Source organism: Larimichthys crocea, chromosome XV (genome assembly GCF_000972845.2).
Source record: "Larimichthys crocea isolate SSNF chromosome XV, L_crocea_2.0, whole genome shotgun sequence".
In the NCBI taxonomy this organism is placed as follows: Eukaryota; Metazoa; Chordata; class Actinopteri; family Sciaenidae; genus Larimichthys; species Larimichthys crocea.
Window position 1 is genome coordinate 16090633 of NC_040025.1, and position 19549 is coordinate 16110181.

Sequence of the window (19549 nt, forward strand, 5' to 3'; positions counted from 1 at the left end):
ACATTCCAGGATCAAAAATAATCCACCCCAAGAGTTTTTTCTGTATGTAAACAGAGGATAACTTCCTCCATTTGTAACAACAACCTCTGCTTATTATCATAATTCATGGGAAGGGAAGCCAGTAAAAGATGGGGACAGATTTTCTTAGCCAGTTTCCTACACAAAAATATACTGGAATGGAAAAGGGAAAAAAGGTCCATGCCCATTTCTAACAATCCTAACTAGAAATAGTAGTAGTTGTGGACGTAACACATGATTACTGGTACAGCTGTGGTGGAATACCATAGGTGGCCATCTTGTGAGATTTCAAAGAACTGTCCTCTTGTATCAATGTAATATTTAACCAAATACCACTGCAGAAACACCACCTTGTTTTGACTAGTAGGTTGATTAACTCTTGCCTCTCTCTGGGGCTTTTGGACTGCGAGATAATTGTCTTGTTCCGGTGTTTAGATGACTGTGCAGGCAGAAACCGAGAGGCTAAGCAAACCTAGGTCCACTGGCTCCCATCAGGGAGTTGATCCTTATCATCGTTCAAGGTTGGCTCACATCTGGTGTCTTAATGAGACTAATGACCTCAGACAGGCCACCGTAGAGTTTTGCTTACACCCTCAGTACACATAAAAACTTCCTCTGCACTTGAGTGCCTCAACTTTCATCCCTGTATACTGGCCCTTTATGGCCTAATGCACAAGACTGATGTGGGATTTATTTTTTCACATATGCAATCTCCACAGAGTTAGCTTTGTATTAACAGCAATGTATAAACAATGCAACTCTAGGTAGTAATGCTTTTAATTTGATTAAAACATTGTACTAGGCACCTCCTTGAAGTTGTCAAACGCTGAGAGGATGATCTCATGACCTCCTCGGACTAGACAGACGGCAGCCAGCAACTCAAGGACCAAGGCTTTTGTTCTGGAAGTACAGGAGACACTCATTAAGACATCATACCTGGATTAAGTTGATCGTCAAACAATAAAAAGCATAATATTTATGTCAAGATTTACTCAAAGCTAATGCAAATATATCAACATAAAGGAGTTGAAATCTATAATTAAGTCTGAAGCAAGGACAGGTCTGTATAGCTTTTTAAGTGTTTACCCTCCCAGCCTTCATTATGAAGTGATCAGCCCTAGCGGTTTACCACTAATCTTCCTTTAGTAAACATTCCTTTAACAGCCTGTATATACGCCTCTGATCCCCAACTTCAGAGAAAAGCTGAGCCCCATGGAGAATGAGAGGCATATCATATGAACTGGCTGCAGGGTTTCCCCTATTGTTTGACCCAGCCCTGTGCCTATGGAGACGGGGGCCTCAGTTCTTACCTTGAGTTCTTATTGTTCAAGCTGAGAGCAATTTCATTGACTGCATGTGCGTGGGACATGACCATATTGAAGCCATACTGCATGAAGAAGACAGAGAGAGAGAGAGAGAGAGCGAGAACAGGATGTGGTCAGAAAAAGCTAAGTATATTGAGAATGTAACTGCACAGGAAACACAGACACTAACTTTTTTATGTTATATTGTGTGAGTTAGTCTTTACAATACTGTTCCCTTTAAGTGGGCCGTCAGTGTCACTGTTTGGTACCTGATAGTTCATGATTGCTCTCAAGCACATGATGCACACATGCACATCATCTTTTTGGCTGACGAGGCGGGAGTTCTTGATGGTTTTGCTGTTCGAAACTGAGCCATAGCTGCAACAGATGACAGAAGTTAATATCTGGTGGAGATTCAGGAATAAAACTCAGTGTTTTCTTTACTTTAAATGTGATGTTTAACCATTGTTTGTTTCATGTATTTCTGAAGTTTAGCTGGTCATCATATGACTCTTGTTTTAAGTATGTCACATAGAGAAAGGCAGAGAGAGAGAAAATTACAGAGAGCTGAGCCTGACAGAAAAAACTTTGATGGCTTTTGAGGTTACAGATGCATTATGGGAGATGCCTGGTTTCCTTGCTGCTGTCAACAGACCGAGGTTGAAGCACACAGACTGCTATTATGTAACTGTGTTGCACAGTCATCATGCGCACATAATATTACTTTTCTTGTACCAGTTTATAAATGGCTTATACAGTGTCTCCTGAACAAGCATATCTGAATCATAACATTTTCCATGGTAATACTACATGATATATAACGTTAGTTATACCAATAAAGATTCAGTAGTTATCTTAATCTGGAAGTTATTCTTCTTTTCACTCTTATAAAACCATTTACTACTGTCAGACTTTACGTCTTATGCCTCTTCATCTCCTGTCTGTGTGTGGCTCAGAAGAGAATCACAACTGTCCAACATATGTTGCAGCTCACAGCTGGCTCTCATCTGAGCACAGTGCAGATGCACATCTGGACAGATGAGGGAAGACCATTAACAGAGAGAGGCGCATAGGCCAAAAGGTCAAAGACTTTAGTTTCTATCTCTGATACAGTGCCTTGAGGTCAAGAGAAAGGTCAGCAGACCTGTAACACCATCAGCCATTCAGATGATATCCTGAAATCAAACAGCATCAACACAACTGGCTTGCATGCTAATACATGTTCATAGCATTCAAGGTTAGCAGAGCAAGGCAATAACAGGGATAGGTAACAGCGGAGAAGCTAGCTTAGCCATACGTACCGGAGGACAGACTGGCGGGCAGAGCGCACCAGTGTATTGCAGAACGGTTGGGTGCCTGTATGGTGCAGATCCTCTATGGACCTGCTCCAAGATTTAGTTTTATCCAAGAATCCTTCTTCCCCATTCTCCAGACCCTCAAAATCCAACCTGGGCCACATACAGACAGACAGACAGACAAGCCAACATAGAGGCACAGAGGGGTGTAGATGAGAGGCACGGAGGAGGTTAGGTCAGCGAGGCAGCTTGGTAGAGAGCCAGGGGTTATCACAAGAACTGTCATTACGCTGCACGATAAAGCTCAGCACAAAGATTCTGACCCATTCAGGCAAGGTATAGCTCTGCACTACATCATGTAGCATCTGTCCAGAAACACATTCAGTTTGCCAAGTATGCAACAAGGCATACAAACACATCCAAAGAATGCAAGAATGCAATTTGCACATTTTTAGATGCACAAGCAGTTTGTTACAAGCTCTACAGGATACAACATATTAACTCAGCAGCTGGATCCACTGCCCAACCCAGTTCCTTAGGAAAGGTTTTGGCAACCGTCATGAAAGATGTGTGTGTGCATGTGTGAAGTGTACTCACATGACAGCACACTGGGCAAAGGAGAGGTACTCCACCAGGACGTCAAGACCTCTGTTCTCATCATTGAGGAACTCCCTGACCCACCTGTGACGCACAGGGACATAGAGAGGTTAGCAGGGCACCAGATCGAGAACACACCCTTATCCTTTAGGGCTAGAGAGAAACAGTGAGAGAAAATGGAGATTGTTGCACTTAAAAGATTCTTATTTTTGCTTTTGATTACGTTCATTATAATAAATTGAATAATTTGTGGTTTTGGACTATATTTTATGACGTCACATTGAGCTCTAGGATATTGTGATGGGCATTTTCTCTGTTATCTGATGTTTCAGGGACCAAACGATAAGTTGAGAAAATAAAAAATAAGAGTACAGTTGTACCAAGAAAAGTTAAAACATGATAATAATGACTGGATTTAATTAATGGCGAGGAAGCATAAAAAAACAAAAAAAACAAAGTACTGACCAAGGTAATTGCTAAGATCTGGGAAAGAAACACAAGCAGTAAGATAGTTAACAGGTTTTAAAGAAACTAGGTTAGGCTTATTGGTGGGAAAAATAAAATAAAAGCAAGATAAGTACAATCAACTAAAGCTTTACAACCTGTCCTATTATGACAGCTTGTGTTTCTTCTCTTCTGACTTATTGTTGTCGCCATATTTCAATATCTAAGCATGTGTGTGTACATTGTCATAACTTACACAAAAATAAGACCAAAGTTACCAGATTTATGCTTTAAGGCAGCTCTGAAGGGGGTCTCCCCTCCCCTGACTGAAAGAACTTGGCAGGAATGCCATGGAAAGTAAACTAGAGCAAGGCTTCATATTTCTTCCCTATTTAACTCCAGTTTTGTGGAGAGAGAAATAACTCCAAACAAAGGAATTCCCATTGCGATGAGAGAAAGAATGTGGAGGGCATATGGCTGAAGGAACTGGGATCAGGTCAAACCCCTGACAGTCGACAGTATTTAGTCTGCCTCCCCCACAGACTCCCTTTAACCTCCTCCCCATTTCTTCGGGGGGAACTTCAGGGGGGAACAGGATTGGGGTAAAAAGTTCTTAAAATAGTCCTGATGTGCTGGTTCTGATGACGAGTCAGCCAATGGCGAGTCAGACAGGAAAGCAATCAAGGGCCTCAAAGTAGTGGAGGGAGGGAGGGAGGGGGTGAAGGAAAGAGAGGTGAGGAGAAGAACAGAGGAAAGCAAACAAAGCAGTAAGAAAAAAGTAAGAAGTAAGATTCGGGTGCAGGAGGAAAGGGGAGGGGTGGGGGTTGATCATCAGTTTCCTGTCTACCTACCCCCCAGCCCTCCCCTTTCTCCCTCCTTGCCTCTGACCCCTCACTCCTTCCTCTCTCACTCCTTCTCCCTTCCTCTACTTCTCTCCAAACCAGTTGCTATTTCAGATTTTCTTGGCAATCTCAGGAATAACACATCAGAAAGGGCCCAGGATCCAGACACACACAATAAACCAGCATCTGTTACACTTAATCCCACCCAAAAAAAAGTCTTCTGAAAATAGCTTTCTTTTTTCTTTTTTGCCTGTGGGTCTTTCTGGGAAATGCATTGAAACAGACCTTTATTGATGAAGTCTAATGGAATATGAATTATTCTTGGAGGTCAATGAACACTAAGGAAAATCAAAGCCTTTTTACAGGCTTTCTTTTGGTTTGGGAATTCAGTGGCACGTCACTGAAGCACATTTTTTATGTGGAAGTATTTGCGTGACATCGGATTATAAAGTCATGTCTGCAACACTGAAGATAAAGACTCGAGGGGCTCATGGGAACATCCACATGCACAGTGGGTGCATTGTGAGCTGTACAGTACTGCATGCCTATTGTCTCTTACAAAATCTGGCAAAATAACACAAAAAGATTGTTTGCTTTAAAATGTGAGAAATGTGTAAACATAAAAGTATCCTTGTGTGTGTTTTTGTGCTTTTCACTGGGTTCAGCAATGGTCAGCAAGGCTTCCTGTCCCTCTGGCATACACAACAAAGCTTCCTGCTCGACGCTATGGGGGCGTGGACGAGGCAGCACAATGGCTACCATCTGGGCATTATGAGGAACAGGTCTATGAAATAGCTCTTCAGAGCATGGCAAGTTTAGAACAATGGGGAATATCTGGGCACCAGAGAGAGCTCCGGGTCCCTACAGCAGCAAGAGCACATTCTTTACAAGGGTAAACAGTAATGTGGTTATCTTAAGCTCCGTGCACAAATAAATAGATCCGTGTAATTCACCAGAAAAATGGGAGCGATAAGTTTGAGATAAGTATTGATTACCCAATGTGGTTTGTCCTCAACGATATCTCCAGCTCCCTCAAGACTTTTGTAGATTCCTGTACCCGCCTGCGAAACTTCTGTAACAGAGAGATTTACTGTAAATGTATCATCATGTAAATACTACATACTACTACTTAATGAGCAGTGAGAGGTTAAATCAATGCAGAACCAGAGATCTCGGCTGATCCTTGGTGCCTACATTACACACAATGCAACAGTTCATTCAGAAATTGTACAGTAGTGTGTTACAGCTAATATAGCCTTGAGCTGCAAGCCTCAAGCAGGGATGAGAAGCAAGGTTGCATCTCTTTAACTCCACACCTTCAGATTGTTTTTTGTTTTCTAACTATTGAATCCCAGTTGACATTGTCAGCGGGATCCACACACCTGTTTTCACATATTCAGTAGTACTCCCAAAGACCTTTAAACAGATTTTGATGTGTAAAATCGGAGTTCTCCTTAAAGTAGACATTACATTTAAAAGGTAATTTGTATAGTCCCACCTTTCGCGTGACTCCAGGATCTAAGTATCCTCGTAGCTTCTGGATGTAGGTGTGAGGCGGATTCTTCACCTGAAACCTCTCCTGGAGACACACAACAGAGTAAGCATTGTAATGTGTGTTTGCTGAAGTCACAGTGTTGTTGGGAGATGAGTAATGTAATGATGGCAGGTGTGTGTACATTGCGAATGCTGGTTTGATAGTTTATGAATAAGAGTTTTATGAATGCACCTGGTCGCAGATCAGGTCCCACTTCTTCTCATTGTCGTACTGTCTGAGGAGCCGGGCTTTGTCTGGAGGCAAGTTCATAGAATTCTGAAAATGCAAACATGTAAGCATGAGTTTAATTTATATCCACATATTTCCCTTTTTCTGTTTGAGTATTTATAGCTACTGTGACAGAGTGTGTGTCAGTGACTGGCGCCACCAGCAGAACACAGCTCAGAATTTTAGGGACTTACACCATGACCTCACTTCCTGTGTTGACTTTCAGCATCCTGCCGCAGGAGATGAGTCGAATCTCCTCTGCGCTCCCAAGTCTCACTATCACTCAGGCAACACTTTTCTTTTAACCACAACAAGCTGCTATCAGAGTACGGGCCTATTACTGGACCTGTCATCTAATCCAACCATAAAAACACTTGAACACCACACGAGACGTCCTGAGGCAGCCAGTTTACTGTCGCTCAACTTAAACCCTAAATGCTCTAATTTGTGTTTAGAGACCAACCCACTTAAGCATTTTATGTCCTCGTGACAACTGTAGAAGAAATAACACAAACTATTGGACAAGTTTTTGACTAATGGTTTCCTTGACAGAGCCAAGAGCTTGTAAACAGGGGGTTGACATGGAAATCCTAAAAATGAGGAAGCTCAATAATATGAGGGAGCTTGCCAGACACTGAAACTGATCGCCTCAGCGATTCTCTTTGAAGATCCATGAGGGATTGTTTGCACTCATTTACACCCATATCAACAGAATCCTGGAAGCCGGGCCACAAACGGCCTGTCCGCTTGACATTTAACCTGTAGCTATAATTCAGCCTGCCGTCTAAAACACAACACCCTGTTAACCCACTCCAGGCCAGATGTGATGTTCACAACGGCATTGTGCCACCGGTGGAGTATTTGATACATGGAAAATGACATACGCTCGTAGGGGTGGAACATCACATGTATTTTAAAATTAGTTTTCCACATCAGGACCACATTGCTCACTCTATCAGCACTTCATGAATCATGTTGCCAAAAGAGGACTGAGTACAGAGGTAAGGAAACATTTATTTTACGGAGCTGACTAATAATTTCACATTAAAGTGCACATTCTTGTTAATTCCACAGCACACTCAAAAACACATGCAGAAGCCTTAAACGGCTGATAGCTGCCATAGAAAAGCCCTCTGAGGACTTCAACAAAAATGCATTGCCTGACAAAGCTACAACAGGTTGTAACTGCACATATGGGGCCTTTAACATAACCTGCTTTATAAATCCCACGCAGGAGAGAAAAGAGAGGCAACATGCATACCAGATGTCCAGAATTACAGGAGGAATGTGTCCTGTTTATAGTACTAGTTTATAGTAGTAAATTTTCTCTCTTGTCTGACCCCCAAGTTGCTCCCTCTCCTCCTCAGTCACTCCTGGGAGAATTTTTTTTACTAACAACAGTAGTAGGAACATTGTGCTAAAGAAGAGGAGAGGAGTATCTTCTATCTGTATCCGTTACTAATAAATTATCTGTCTCTGAGAATTTTTAACAAAGACTAGTCACAATTTTAATGGAAACAAGTAAAAAATCTGATGGAATTAATTACACTGATCTCTTTAATTTTCACTGGCTGCACTGATTTAAAAACTACTGTAAGCCGAATATCTTTAACAAAACAAGACATTTGAGGGCTTCACTTTGGGTATTTTTAAATTATTTTCTGACATTTAGAGACAAAACAATTAATCAATTAATCAAGAAAATAATCTGCAGATTAATAATCATAAATTCCTGATTTACTGTATCTATGACTAAAAAGTTGGACCTGAGTCCAACTAATATTAAGTGGATCGACTCAAAGCAAAGAATGAGAAGAGCCAATTGCAATAACTGGATCTCTTTAATACACTCCAGATAATGTTCCATGGGCTTGAATTTAGATGCATACACCTGAAGGGTAAATGAAAACATAAGCCCAGATATCTACTCCACAACAACTGAGGGGCAAACAGGCAAAGAGCAAGGTCGCCTTTTGTGGTAATGTAATGAAGGCCAGACACACAGATGTTCATGAATTTAGTAATGTCAAAGGAGCAAAATAAAGTGTTTCACTTTCAAAAACATTAATTATAAGTGGGGAAAAGTGTAAAATTTTCAATCAGGATCTTAAATGTCATGATGAGCAATGAACTGAAGACTTTGATGTTGATGTTATTGCACTCTTAGTCAGTTGGAGCCTCAGGTTATGTAAACAAATACAGGTGGGACTGTGTGCAGATGCATAGCATATCCTGGAATGATAGAGGAGGTTGAAAAGGTTTCTCCTGTGACAAAAAAACAGGGGATGTTTCCTTTCTGACTAGATTTGGGTAATTTGAACCAACTAACCCAATATGGCTAATTTCATTTCACTTTCTCCCACAGTGATACAATCTTGCACTTCCTGTGTTTATAAGAGGCAAGAAAGAAGTCGTTTTATGGGAGAGAGGGAGCAGTGGATTCACAGGCCCATTTTAGGGGTAAAATACTACAGAAATGCCAAAAATGTTTGGGGCTTGTTATGTTGCCATGTAGCCCACGTACTTTCTCCTCCACGCCTTTCTTGTTTGACCTGAGACTGGTTTGACGATAGATACAATGTGGAGCTTTGTTTTGATTTGGTGCTATGCCATTCCCATCCTTTGACATTTGAGCTATTTTTTTCCTCACAGAAAATCACTAACAATGGCTAGTGGGCAGGGTCAGCGTATGCCCCCTGGTGCTCTGTGGAGCAAAATCTGGCTAAAACACAACACCAGTACATTGGACAACCAGATGAACTGGTTCTATTATCACCACTGTCTCTCTAATTATTAGGCTCCCATTGGCAGCCAGAACAGGACTTTCCAAACAGAGCTACTGAATAAAACACCCTTAATTTAGTTAAACTTCATACATATTATTAATCTTGTTTATTCTTTCATATAAAAATCTCTTGTGCATGAATCAAAATATAATAGTAAATATGTAAATATAACACATTCAGGTTTTAGACAAGCAATTTGAAGATGTTACCATGGACTTTTTTCTATTTTCTTTACACACTTTACAGACATGAATTATACAATTAGACTAAAATGAAACAATAACCCTAAAAAAAAAGGAAGCGTTTAATTGATAGTGACAATTGAGTTTGATTGCAGTCCTTGGATAAGTATGTAGAAACAAAGAAACGGAAGGTGAGACAAGCGTTTAGAGGTGAACGGATGTTGTTAAGAAGATTTAAGCATAGGAGTAACACCGGTCAACAGACAAGGCATAAACTCTAAAACAGAGAGACATTTGAGCCTGACAAAGGAAGACAGAAGTTTTAAAGACTCAACAGTTAAAGTAGCTGATGGGGTCAGGTTGCCGGTTAAGGATGCATGGAGAGTCCAAGAGAGCCATCAGGGACTCAGTAGAGTGCTCCAACCCCCACAACTGAGGGGGGATACTGCAGAGCCCATGGTCACCTCAGACTTTAGAGTCAACAGGGCAACTCCATCTGCCCTAAACCGGACAGCTTCCTAATCTGAGCTGATTTATACAATAAGCCTTGAGGTGAGCTTTTGACTCACAACTCCACAGAGACAAATGGAGAAGTGGCAGCATGTTTTCCTCCCCCTGATCTTCCTCACAGCTTCACACTTTGAGATAAGATACCACCACACACCAACCTAAAGTACTCCTAATGTTAGAAACTGTCCTCAAACTGCTTGTTTGTGTAGTAGACACTGCATTGTGTGCAAAGTGTTCCTTTGGTTGCAACCAGTCATGCATGAGAAGGTCACTCTGCAAGATCTGTGTGGTTAAGACATATCTGTGTTTCATGTTGTAAAGTACTATGATGATTAAAGAATTTTCCATTTTAAAAAACCTGAAATATTTTTCAGTAAGTTGTTTAATTATGATATGTTTTAAAGCCAAGGTGGACTATATGATCATTATTTACTTATATGTATGTGCAGCATTCTAGATCAGCTTTATATAAATTTGTGGAGGCTTGCAGGTCCATGCAAACTGGGCACAGTTGTATCCACAACACAATAATAAACAGGTATTGTGCTTTGCTGTATATCATATAAGTCGAATTTTCAGACTGAAACAACCTAAAAGTGGCAGACAAAACAAATGCAATGTGATTCTCTTTTCTGTGCTCTCTCAGTGAGTTGGAGTTTGTGTTTTTTATCTATTTTGGTAGGTTTACACAAGCCAGACTTAGTTGTCATCAGCTCACAGGGAAATGAGTGGGTGGCTGAAGAGCTCACAGTGCTGGACAGAGCCTGTGGCAGTCCAGACACTGAGACCCAGACAGTCCTCTTTACCCCCAACAAGTCCGATTGTCTGCTCATCAGGGTGGGGTCCAGGAAGAAGGAACCTGTGGCACGACTAAACTTTAAGCTGTCCCGGCAACTTAATCAAAGGTCACAGTCACACAACAATACACTGAGCTTAAAACACAAAGCAGGCCAGGGTCATTTATATGCTTATGCATAACCTATTTATACACAGAAATTCAAGGTGCGTCGGATTAGTATTACAACCAATACATGATAAAAGAGCATTGCCCAAAATGATTTTATTGGTTAAAGTCTTTGTTTCAACAAAGACTTTAACCAATAAAATCATTACATTTTAGTTTGCAGTTTAAAGACATGAGGATTAAAATAATCTTTTTGGTTTTGTTACAACTTAAACAACTGACAAACTGACTAACAGTCTCGATAAAAAAAGCATAGATCAGCTTTTTCAGATGCTGTTTAGACATTAATCCTGTAACTCTTGTGGTACTTTTTAGCGGATAAAAGGTTGACACTGTAAGTGATTTCATTTGGCCGCTGAAATGTTTGACTCAAAGATAACACGCAGATACCTGGCCTGAATTTTTCATGAAGCATTAAACAGAAATGTAAATGTCATCATTAATATCAAAGAAAAATAAATCTTGCCTAGCTTTAATGGGAATAAAAGCACATTTCTGAACATAATTCAATAATCTGGTAACAAAGGGAAATACTGGACCAGCCAGTGAGCAGCAAGATAAAACCAGAAGCTATTTAATGAAGGGTACCTTCTGAAGAGGGTTGGAAAGAGCCAGGCCACTGATCCCTATCAGAAAGTAGAGCCAACAAGGAGGCAAAGAAAACAGAATGAATATGGGACCTGGCATGACTATGTTTTCTTTAAGCTTATTAACTGAGATTATTTTAGTCTCTCACAATGAGAAAAAGAAAGTGATGCACCAGTTACCAGAGGTAGCTTGATATAGTTCGAGATAAATGTGTCCCTCAGGAAAAAATACGAAATAAGTAACCATCACATGGGCTGATAAGGAAAGGACGGGTAAATACAGAGCCAACTTCTGGGCATCTGTCATCTGTCACACTGTACATGACACACACGCATACGTACGTACGTACGTTATATATATGACTACATGGGGTGGGGTTTGCCAAGTCAGATGACCTGATCAAATGACATCATCCATGCTAAGTGTGAATCAGTGTATGACAGCATCTGAACTTATTGTACTAGCTTTTCATTAATGACTGTCAGTGCTATTGTTTGGATTCATCCTTTTCCTTGATAATGAAACACAATGTGTAGACAGGATGAGGCTCAGCTGATGTCGTCACGGGGCTGCAGGGACTTCCTCTGCTCTTCAGGAAATCAAAAACTGCACTAAGTAGAGACAGGTTTGTGCCAAAGCAGTTGCCATGTAATACAAGAGTGTGTGTGTTTTTGCACATCCCCTCCAACAATGTGTTTATGTGTGTACGAATGAATTATAGGTGTTTTTCCAGCTCCCAGGTAAGCCTTCCTGAATTGAAAGCGACAGAGCAGAGTGTGAGAAAACACTGCCCCCCTTTCTTTTAGCAGATACCCGATCACCCTATCGCCCTTTCTGCGAGGTAACCTGAACCAAGCAATCACAACAAAGCATGAGTCCTGCACAAAGATGCTGGAAGACCGGGAGGCCAACAAAGCAGATACTACCAGCTCTCCTAAAGACAGAGACTGAAGGTGGGAGGGAGGGATAGCAGAGAGGAGAAGATGTTTTTCTAAGAGGTGGAGAGGTATATTTTTTACCCCTCCCTGTCCAAGCCTCCTGACACTGGTCCCTGTTTACAAAGCAAATATAAACAGAGTCAGTTAGGAGCTTGTTTATCAAGATATTCACATAAAAGGTAAAGGCACGCTCCTCATTTACATGCAAACGCAGAGCCAGTGACCAAACCACATTCTTGACACGTGAAAGCGTAACACCACTGATACAAACACAATTAACTGTAAGAGCTTTTCATTTTCCAGCCCTCAGACAATAAAAACAGAAAATGTGCTTAGTTCCACAAAAATAGAGAGATATCCTCAGTATTGATAAATAACTGTTCAAACAATGAAACACTGAACGGAAAAGTTCAAAATTATGTCTTTCAATTACTAGTTTTGGCAGTCAAAGAGTCTAAAGATCAAATTTAGAATAATATAAAACAGAGGAAAGCAGCCAATCATACATTTCAGATCATATTTATTGTTTATGCCTGTTAGTGACTTAAACCGTTTATCAGCCATCAGAAGTCTTGTTGTTTTTGTCGACTATATATCTGATTACTGTTCGCTTCAGTCCTACAATAGACGAGAGCACAAACAATAGCCGTTTAAAAGGCTGAAACTTTCCCTAAGTAGCTTTACAACTCAAATCATGGAGTGTTAAATCCCCATTAAATCGGGAGTTTAAAGGCTACACAGTTTACAGCTGTGGTGTGAAGTTTTCAATCTCTTTTAGCCCTCTCTACCCTCCTGCTAGTTAACAACCTTCCCTTCTCCAGTACAGTCTGAAGCCCCTTCTCTTCTCCCATGAACTCATGTCTTCTAGTCTGTGACCTCTGAGTCACTTTGTTGAGAGAAATAACTTTCCCTCCAGTCCCTTCTTTACAACAAACGTCTAAATGGACATTCCACGGCCAATCAAAGCAACAGGAAGTTGGTGAAATGCCATTTTTTTAGTTGATAAATCAAGAACCACCCCACAGAACCCATTTGCTGATCCATGTGACATGGTAATGATCGACACCGTTGATAGCTGGGTTCAAGCTAAAGACTGTTATCATCACAGGGTTCTTTAAGCTGAACTAACCGCCATAGTCTGAGATAAAGACAAAAATGTCCAGAGCTCAAGGTCCTCCTGAAACCAGATGTTTGTTAAGCTTCAAACATGAGTGAACTTGAAATAATCACTTGTTTATGTGAACTTATCGAGGGAGTTTTTGTGTTCCAAAACAACAGTGACATAAATCTATTCCAGCAATCCCACCTGACAACTATATTGTCCAAATTATTTGTTATTTTTTTTAACATACTGTATCTAGGAAATGTGAAGACAAACAAAGATATGTGAGGTTAGGAGTTATAAATAAATACTACAATTGGTGATGAATCGGATGCATTCATTCATTTCTGCGTGGTGAACATCCTGTTTGTTCTCCTCTGTGCGTCCGTACAGGGTCCAGGGAAGCCCCAGCCAACAGATGATATACACAGGGAATGTCTGGAATGCAGGTACATAATGCCTCAATAACTCATGCCTTTTGACACTCTGCCCAGTTAAAAAGATGAAGGTCGGTCACAGAGAAAGGGCAACAAATCTAAGCCTGTGTTGTGTAAAAACTTTTGAATCAACTGAACTTTCTGGGGTATTGTGGGTGTGGAGAGGGACGGAGAAACTGTGAGAATAAAATAAAGAGGAACACAAACCAAAACCAGAAGAAAGCCCAGGCACATAAAAAATTCACACGAAAACCACACACTGCAAAAAAGTTTTCCACTGTTTTTCAATACGGCTCTTCAATCAAATGTATGACATCTGATGTGAAACTGTAAAAAGGCAGAAGTAAGAGTCTTGAGAAATGTTAGAGACAAAAAAAAAATCAACTGTATGTCATTTAGGTAGCATCAAGCTGCAATCCACTGGATCTTTAAATAGGCTTACAGCAGCGTCCACGTTAAAAGAGTGTAGCAGCACAAAAGGCACCAGGGGATGAGGCCCCCTTTCTAAAACAACACTGACTGACAGAGTCCCCATTGTATTGAGGAGGAAACCACTTCTCCAACCTACAGCCTTGGTGCAGCTGCATTAGAGCAGCATGCAAACCCCCACTGACACGCACAAATGCACGCACATACCAAAAAAGTTCTTACATATACATGTAAATGGCAAACACTTGTAGCTTTTTTTAGTTTTTTGTAGTAAGTAACTTATGTCTTACTGTGCTGAAAAAAGTAAAGATCAAATGTAGTGATTTATCTCTGCTGGTCTGTCTGGCTTTAAATGTAATTTAAATTTGCTTGCTGCCTTGAGTTAGATGAGATAATCAATACCACTGTCGGGTCTGTATGCCAAATATGAAGCCACAGCCAGCAGACAGTTAGCTTAGCTTAGCACAAAGACTTGAAACAGGGAGACATAGCTAGCCTGCTTCAATACAACTTCTTGATTTTACACTTTTTATACAAACAAACCAAATTAACATGTTAATTAGGGAGGTTTAGATGTTGTCGTTCACTTTGAACAGAGCCAGGCTACCTGTTTTCGTTAAGCTAAGCTGGCTGGTGACTATAGCTTCATATTTCTCATCTAACTCTCAGCAAAGAAAAAGAAAAAAAAAATGAGCATATTTTCCAAAAGGATGACTTTTCCTATATCTGTTCTGTCATGGTCTTTAACTTGACCTTTGCTTTCTGAAATAACTGCAGGGAGACAAGTGGAGAGGCACTAAAACTCCCCATAAAGCCGGGCCCAGATTGGGGGAATTGTAGCCCGAGGGTGAAGAGGGCCAGGTGGACAGCCTTGTGCTAAACCCCCCCACCACCACCACCCGTCTGCTCTGCTGCTCTAAAACCAAGTTAACCGTGTGTGCTCAATTCCCATAATCCCCCTCTTCCTGGGACATGGCGGTGGGTGGCTGAGCCAGATGTACACAGTCGTCCAACTTAAGCGAGGTAACAAACACATTTTCTCGATTTAGAAAAGAGGACCGGTGGTGATGATGTATGTGAGAAAGTGAGGGGTAGACATACAAGGCTCATAAATAAACTGGGACCGCCATTAAACAAATAAAAATGATTTAGCTTTTATGTCCAATAAACACATTGCACAGCTTGACTCCATTAGTTCCACTTGAATGGCATCTATCAGACACTGCAGCTTTCTTTAGACTTCAGCCATCAAGAAACAGTGATGTCAGACACGGCGCTGGAGTCACATTGTCAGCATGTCTGATTTTATGAGCATTGAGTCAACTTTTTCATCTGTAGTTTACCCAACATTTGCTGCGACTTAATCGTGAGACATCCCATCTTGAACAATCAAACCGCCTAAGAAAAGCTGTAACGCACATCTACACATGATGCAACTCCACGTCAGAGTATAAAAACGATGTGTAAAGTTGAGCGGAGTCAGACAAATCGGTTAGGGTGGTTTCCAGTGCAATCAAGTGGTGAAAATAATCCCATGCTGCTCCCGTAACAGCTCTTAAATATGTGTGTGCTGTTTAAAAATGTTGGTAAAGTCATTACAACCAAGAACAGTGGCAGACCGCCAGTTCAAAGGGAATTTTCCCTCTCCCGAGTTCTCCTGTGGCCTCAGCCTAGACTAGACCACAGGAATCCAGTGGTGCATTGGTGCTTGGGCACTTTGAAAGAAGATCCCAGGCCAGACGAGCACCTTTGAAAATCCCACTCACTCATCTCACATCATTTTCATAAGGAGAGTAGAAGAGAGTCATATGGAGAAAGTTATTTTGTAAGACAGACCCACAGTGAGAGTAATTTCAGGGAATGGGAAGGTAGGAAACATTGACTGGGTGCGTGAATGAGCGGTTCCATTTGGAGTCGCACAAAGCCAAGGATAAGTAAGAGTTACCACGGACAAAGAGATTGGAAGAAGAGCCAAAACTATCCAGTGACTAAGATATATGGCTTCAGTATTGTGCACCTACATTTGTCTGTCTGTGAGGTCTAGGTAGATCTGTATTATCATCTGAACTAATGGCATGTTGTGCACCCTGTAGCAGCCTGCAGGAACACAGTTCTTATTGTAAAGTGAATCAACCACAGCGACCATTGGCTACAATGCAATTTCCCCTGTAAATCGAAGAAAGGAAAATGCCAGGCAGCTGTTTCCAGCCACAAAAGACAGAGCAGAGGCTGTTTCTGAGGATGCTGGACAAAAGAGACGCGAAAGAGACGATGTCTTTAGCACATGCTAGTTAGAACTGACCCAGGCATTTTATTAGCAGACCGCATGAAGTAGTCGAATCTAACCCAGGGGTCTCACCCCTCCTCCGCTCCCCTTGGCCATCTACAGTAGAGCCTGCCCTGTTAAAGTCATTAGCCCCGGGATATTACTACGCTGGCGAAGGCTGCTGCACCCATGACATCATTATGGGCTGCTGTCAGTCCTATGGGACGTCTGCAAGCTGTGTCTGAGAGGGCAGTCTTGCCACGCAGATGCAGACACATTTATTTACACCAGCATGCCATCATGCAGGAGGAAACGGAGTGGTCCGGAGGAGGGGAAATTTCAAAATATAATATATGCAAAGTGTTATTCTTGAGGTTCATTATGTCTCCTCTGAACAACTACTGAAGATAGAAATCTGCTCAGTTTAGAAGAAGCAAAGTGAAGCCTATTTTTGGTATGATATACGATGCTTTGGATGGAGGAGGAGACCTATAGCCACAGTTGGACAACAGATCCATGTCCTCGTCTTCCTGAGGAGCTCCAACCACAAAGCCAGAAGCTTTTGATGTACCTTTATCTCACAACAAGGGGCAAGCAGGGCGGAGAGGGGACCATTGTCTGATAAGAACACTAAAATATACACTTATGTTGTTCTTTCCCACAAAGTAAAGGAAATCTGGAGCTACTATGGAGTAGGGTGGGGTTAGAGGACTTGAAAACTTCTTCCAGTCAAAAACACGTCTGAAATGTTGAGTCTACTGCCTCTTGCATAGAAATCATCTGCTCTGCACGGCTGAGCATAATAACAGGGATTGACTTTTTGTTGCAGGGCAGTCAAACAAACGCAGACTGCTCTAGGAAAGATGTACGTATGTTGATATTTTTTCTTTAGGGGAAATGTGATGGCTATAAATCAGTACCCGTCAGTGCCGCGGAAAAAAACTCCCATTCATTAAAAATGTACAACGAGATATCTGCATGAAAAAGACACTGTCATGACACGCTGTCGTGATGGCATTTACAGTGCAGTATAGTGTATAATTGCCATAATAGCTGAGACTTAGCACAGCAGTTAACAAGCTGGCCTTGAATGGGTTCTTGCTGTGCAAGTCTCTTCATATGAGGGCTTTACTCTGAAGCTGCTGATAACTCTGGCAAGCAAATAATGGCTTTATTCCAGAAACATGGAGGGTCCACAAAGTGTTTGAGAATGTGAGTAATGCTATGAAGATCCCAGCTCTTTGCCACTTGATGCTGTAATTAAGGTCTTAAACAGCTGAAAATCAAGGCTGGGTGTGGTTGTGTTGAAATGTGGAGTGGGGAACACAAAATAAGTACCTGTGAGAAACAAAAAATAAACAGGTAGTGTATTCTCCACCTTAAAATCCTTTCTAGATTTTAGCTTTATGTATGTTGGGTGTCTCTGGTTCTGTGGTGCTGGATTACTGTAACAGAGCAAGAAGTTGGAGTGATGTTACTGAGCTTTCTGTTTTGGGGTGGAAAGAGTGCTTGACTATGCAACTCAGATGCAAGTCTTGTGAGTAATGTTGCATTACTAAAATGTTACTCAACTAAATGTAAAAAAAAAAAAAAAAAAGTAGCTCCTTTGAAGGATTTGCTACCAGTCACTGTAAAAAGGTCATTGTGGCGTCCTGAATCCCAATGTAATTATTTTGATTCTCTAATCAAGGCCATTTGTACAGTTTTAAACAATGTCTACTTCATGTCACTGTTTTTTTGTATAGATTAAAACAAAGAGACACAATGTGTTCATTTAGATGTACTGGTAGGAAGATTTAGTTACCTTCAGACAGAGCCATGTTAGCTGTCTCTACCTGTTTATAGTCATTATGTTAAGGCCACTTTTCTACCATAAAAGAACACAAGATGCAACCCTGATGTGTAATCAGGTGAATAGCGACTCTGTCATTCCCACTCTACGCCCTGTTTCTGCTCAATGTAACATTGTGCTCCATGAGGAGTACGTAACGCTTTACAGTACTAAGTCGCACAACACCAACTATTCCACTGATTTCGGTGAAACTGGTTTATATTTTATGAAGACAATGTTTTCTGCTTTCCTGCTCTGCATCAACTCAGTTTACAGAGTTTCCTGATGGACAGCAACGTTAAAGTTGCTCGGAAATATAGCTCCTGTTAGCTAATGTTAGCTTGTTAGTTGTTAGTTTGTTAGTTAGGCTGCCCGGACTGTGAGCTTAGAGCACCAGGGTAGTGTTGATGCTGACGGGTAGCGAAGCCAGTGTCGTGTCAGAACCAGAGCTGGGCAATGTGAGCGAACACAGCAGTCTCTATAGGCATAATGTCAGAGGCGAAGAAGTTGACGGAGGAAGCTAAGAAGAAAAGAAGAGAGAATGACCAAGCAAGAGGCCGCTGGACTAGAGTGAACCTGGGACTGACTTTTAGTCTTTGGTGTGAGCTTTGTGAAATAAAAGGCTGGAAGACAGACACTGTGAAACAACACAGTTGTTAACTTGTGTTCAGCAAATTCAGCAAAATGAATTTCCAATTTGAAGATTAAAATTCAGATGAATAGTTGAGTAAAGAGTTTTTTGATCTGTATGACTTTTTGGTGTATAAGAACTTTATTGTAATCATAACCTACTAGTAGAATGCTCCAAAACAAACAGCAAATCAATCAGAAATCTTCTTAAGCGAAAGAGCTGCAGCTGACAAGTATCTTAATAAACAGTGCAAATCAATAATTTGACACATAAAAGGCCAGAAGAAAGTGAAAAATGGTTATCATGAGTTTTCTAAAGTCGGACATAATGTCTTCAGATATCTTGCTTTGCAATAACAAAACAAGACTTCAACAATTAGTCCAAATACCAAAAATATGTTGTTTACTATCAGATAAGACAAAGAAACGCTGCACCAGAGAATTAATGTTTGGCATATTTGATTAAAATATGACTTGAATCCTCAAAAGATCATTCATTTTATGGAAGCTGACGGATTGATGAATCAACTTCAATGATTTCTCATTTATGACTGACTGCCATGAGTAATAAAAGTCTGACCAGAAGAAGTTGTTCTGAGAATTTCACATAATTGTTACTGAAAA

At 41.0% G+C, this 19549-nt stretch overlaps 1 protein-coding gene across 6 annotated transcripts in view; it reads right to left on the minus strand.

Annotated features, from left to right (window-relative positions):
* fmnl3 (formin-like 3) overlaps positions 1–19549 on the minus strand; it is a 31126-nt gene that overhangs the window by 10275 nt on the left and 1302 nt on the right. For 5 of the 6 annotated variants that reach the window (XR_003463801.1, XM_010747617.3, XM_019268650.2 and 2 more), the window contains exons 2-9: positions 6227–6310; positions 5999–6079; positions 5496–5572; positions 3215–3298; positions 2624–2770; positions 1592–1700; positions 1329–1405; positions 825–918 (exon numbers count right to left, since the gene is read on the minus strand). Coding sequence is in view for 5 of the 6 variants with exons in the window: in XM_010747617.3 (XP_010745919.2) it covers positions 825–918; positions 1329–1405; positions 1592–1700; positions 2624–2770; positions 3215–3298; positions 5496–5572; positions 5999–6079; positions 6227–6310 (753 nt within the window). In the remaining variant the exon portion in view is untranslated. The remainder of the gene's footprint in view (positions 1–824; positions 919–1328; positions 1406–1591; positions 1701–2623; positions 2771–3214; positions 3299–5495; positions 5573–5998; positions 6080–6226; positions 6311–19549) is intronic. The other variant, XM_019268651.2, reaches the window with a different exon arrangement.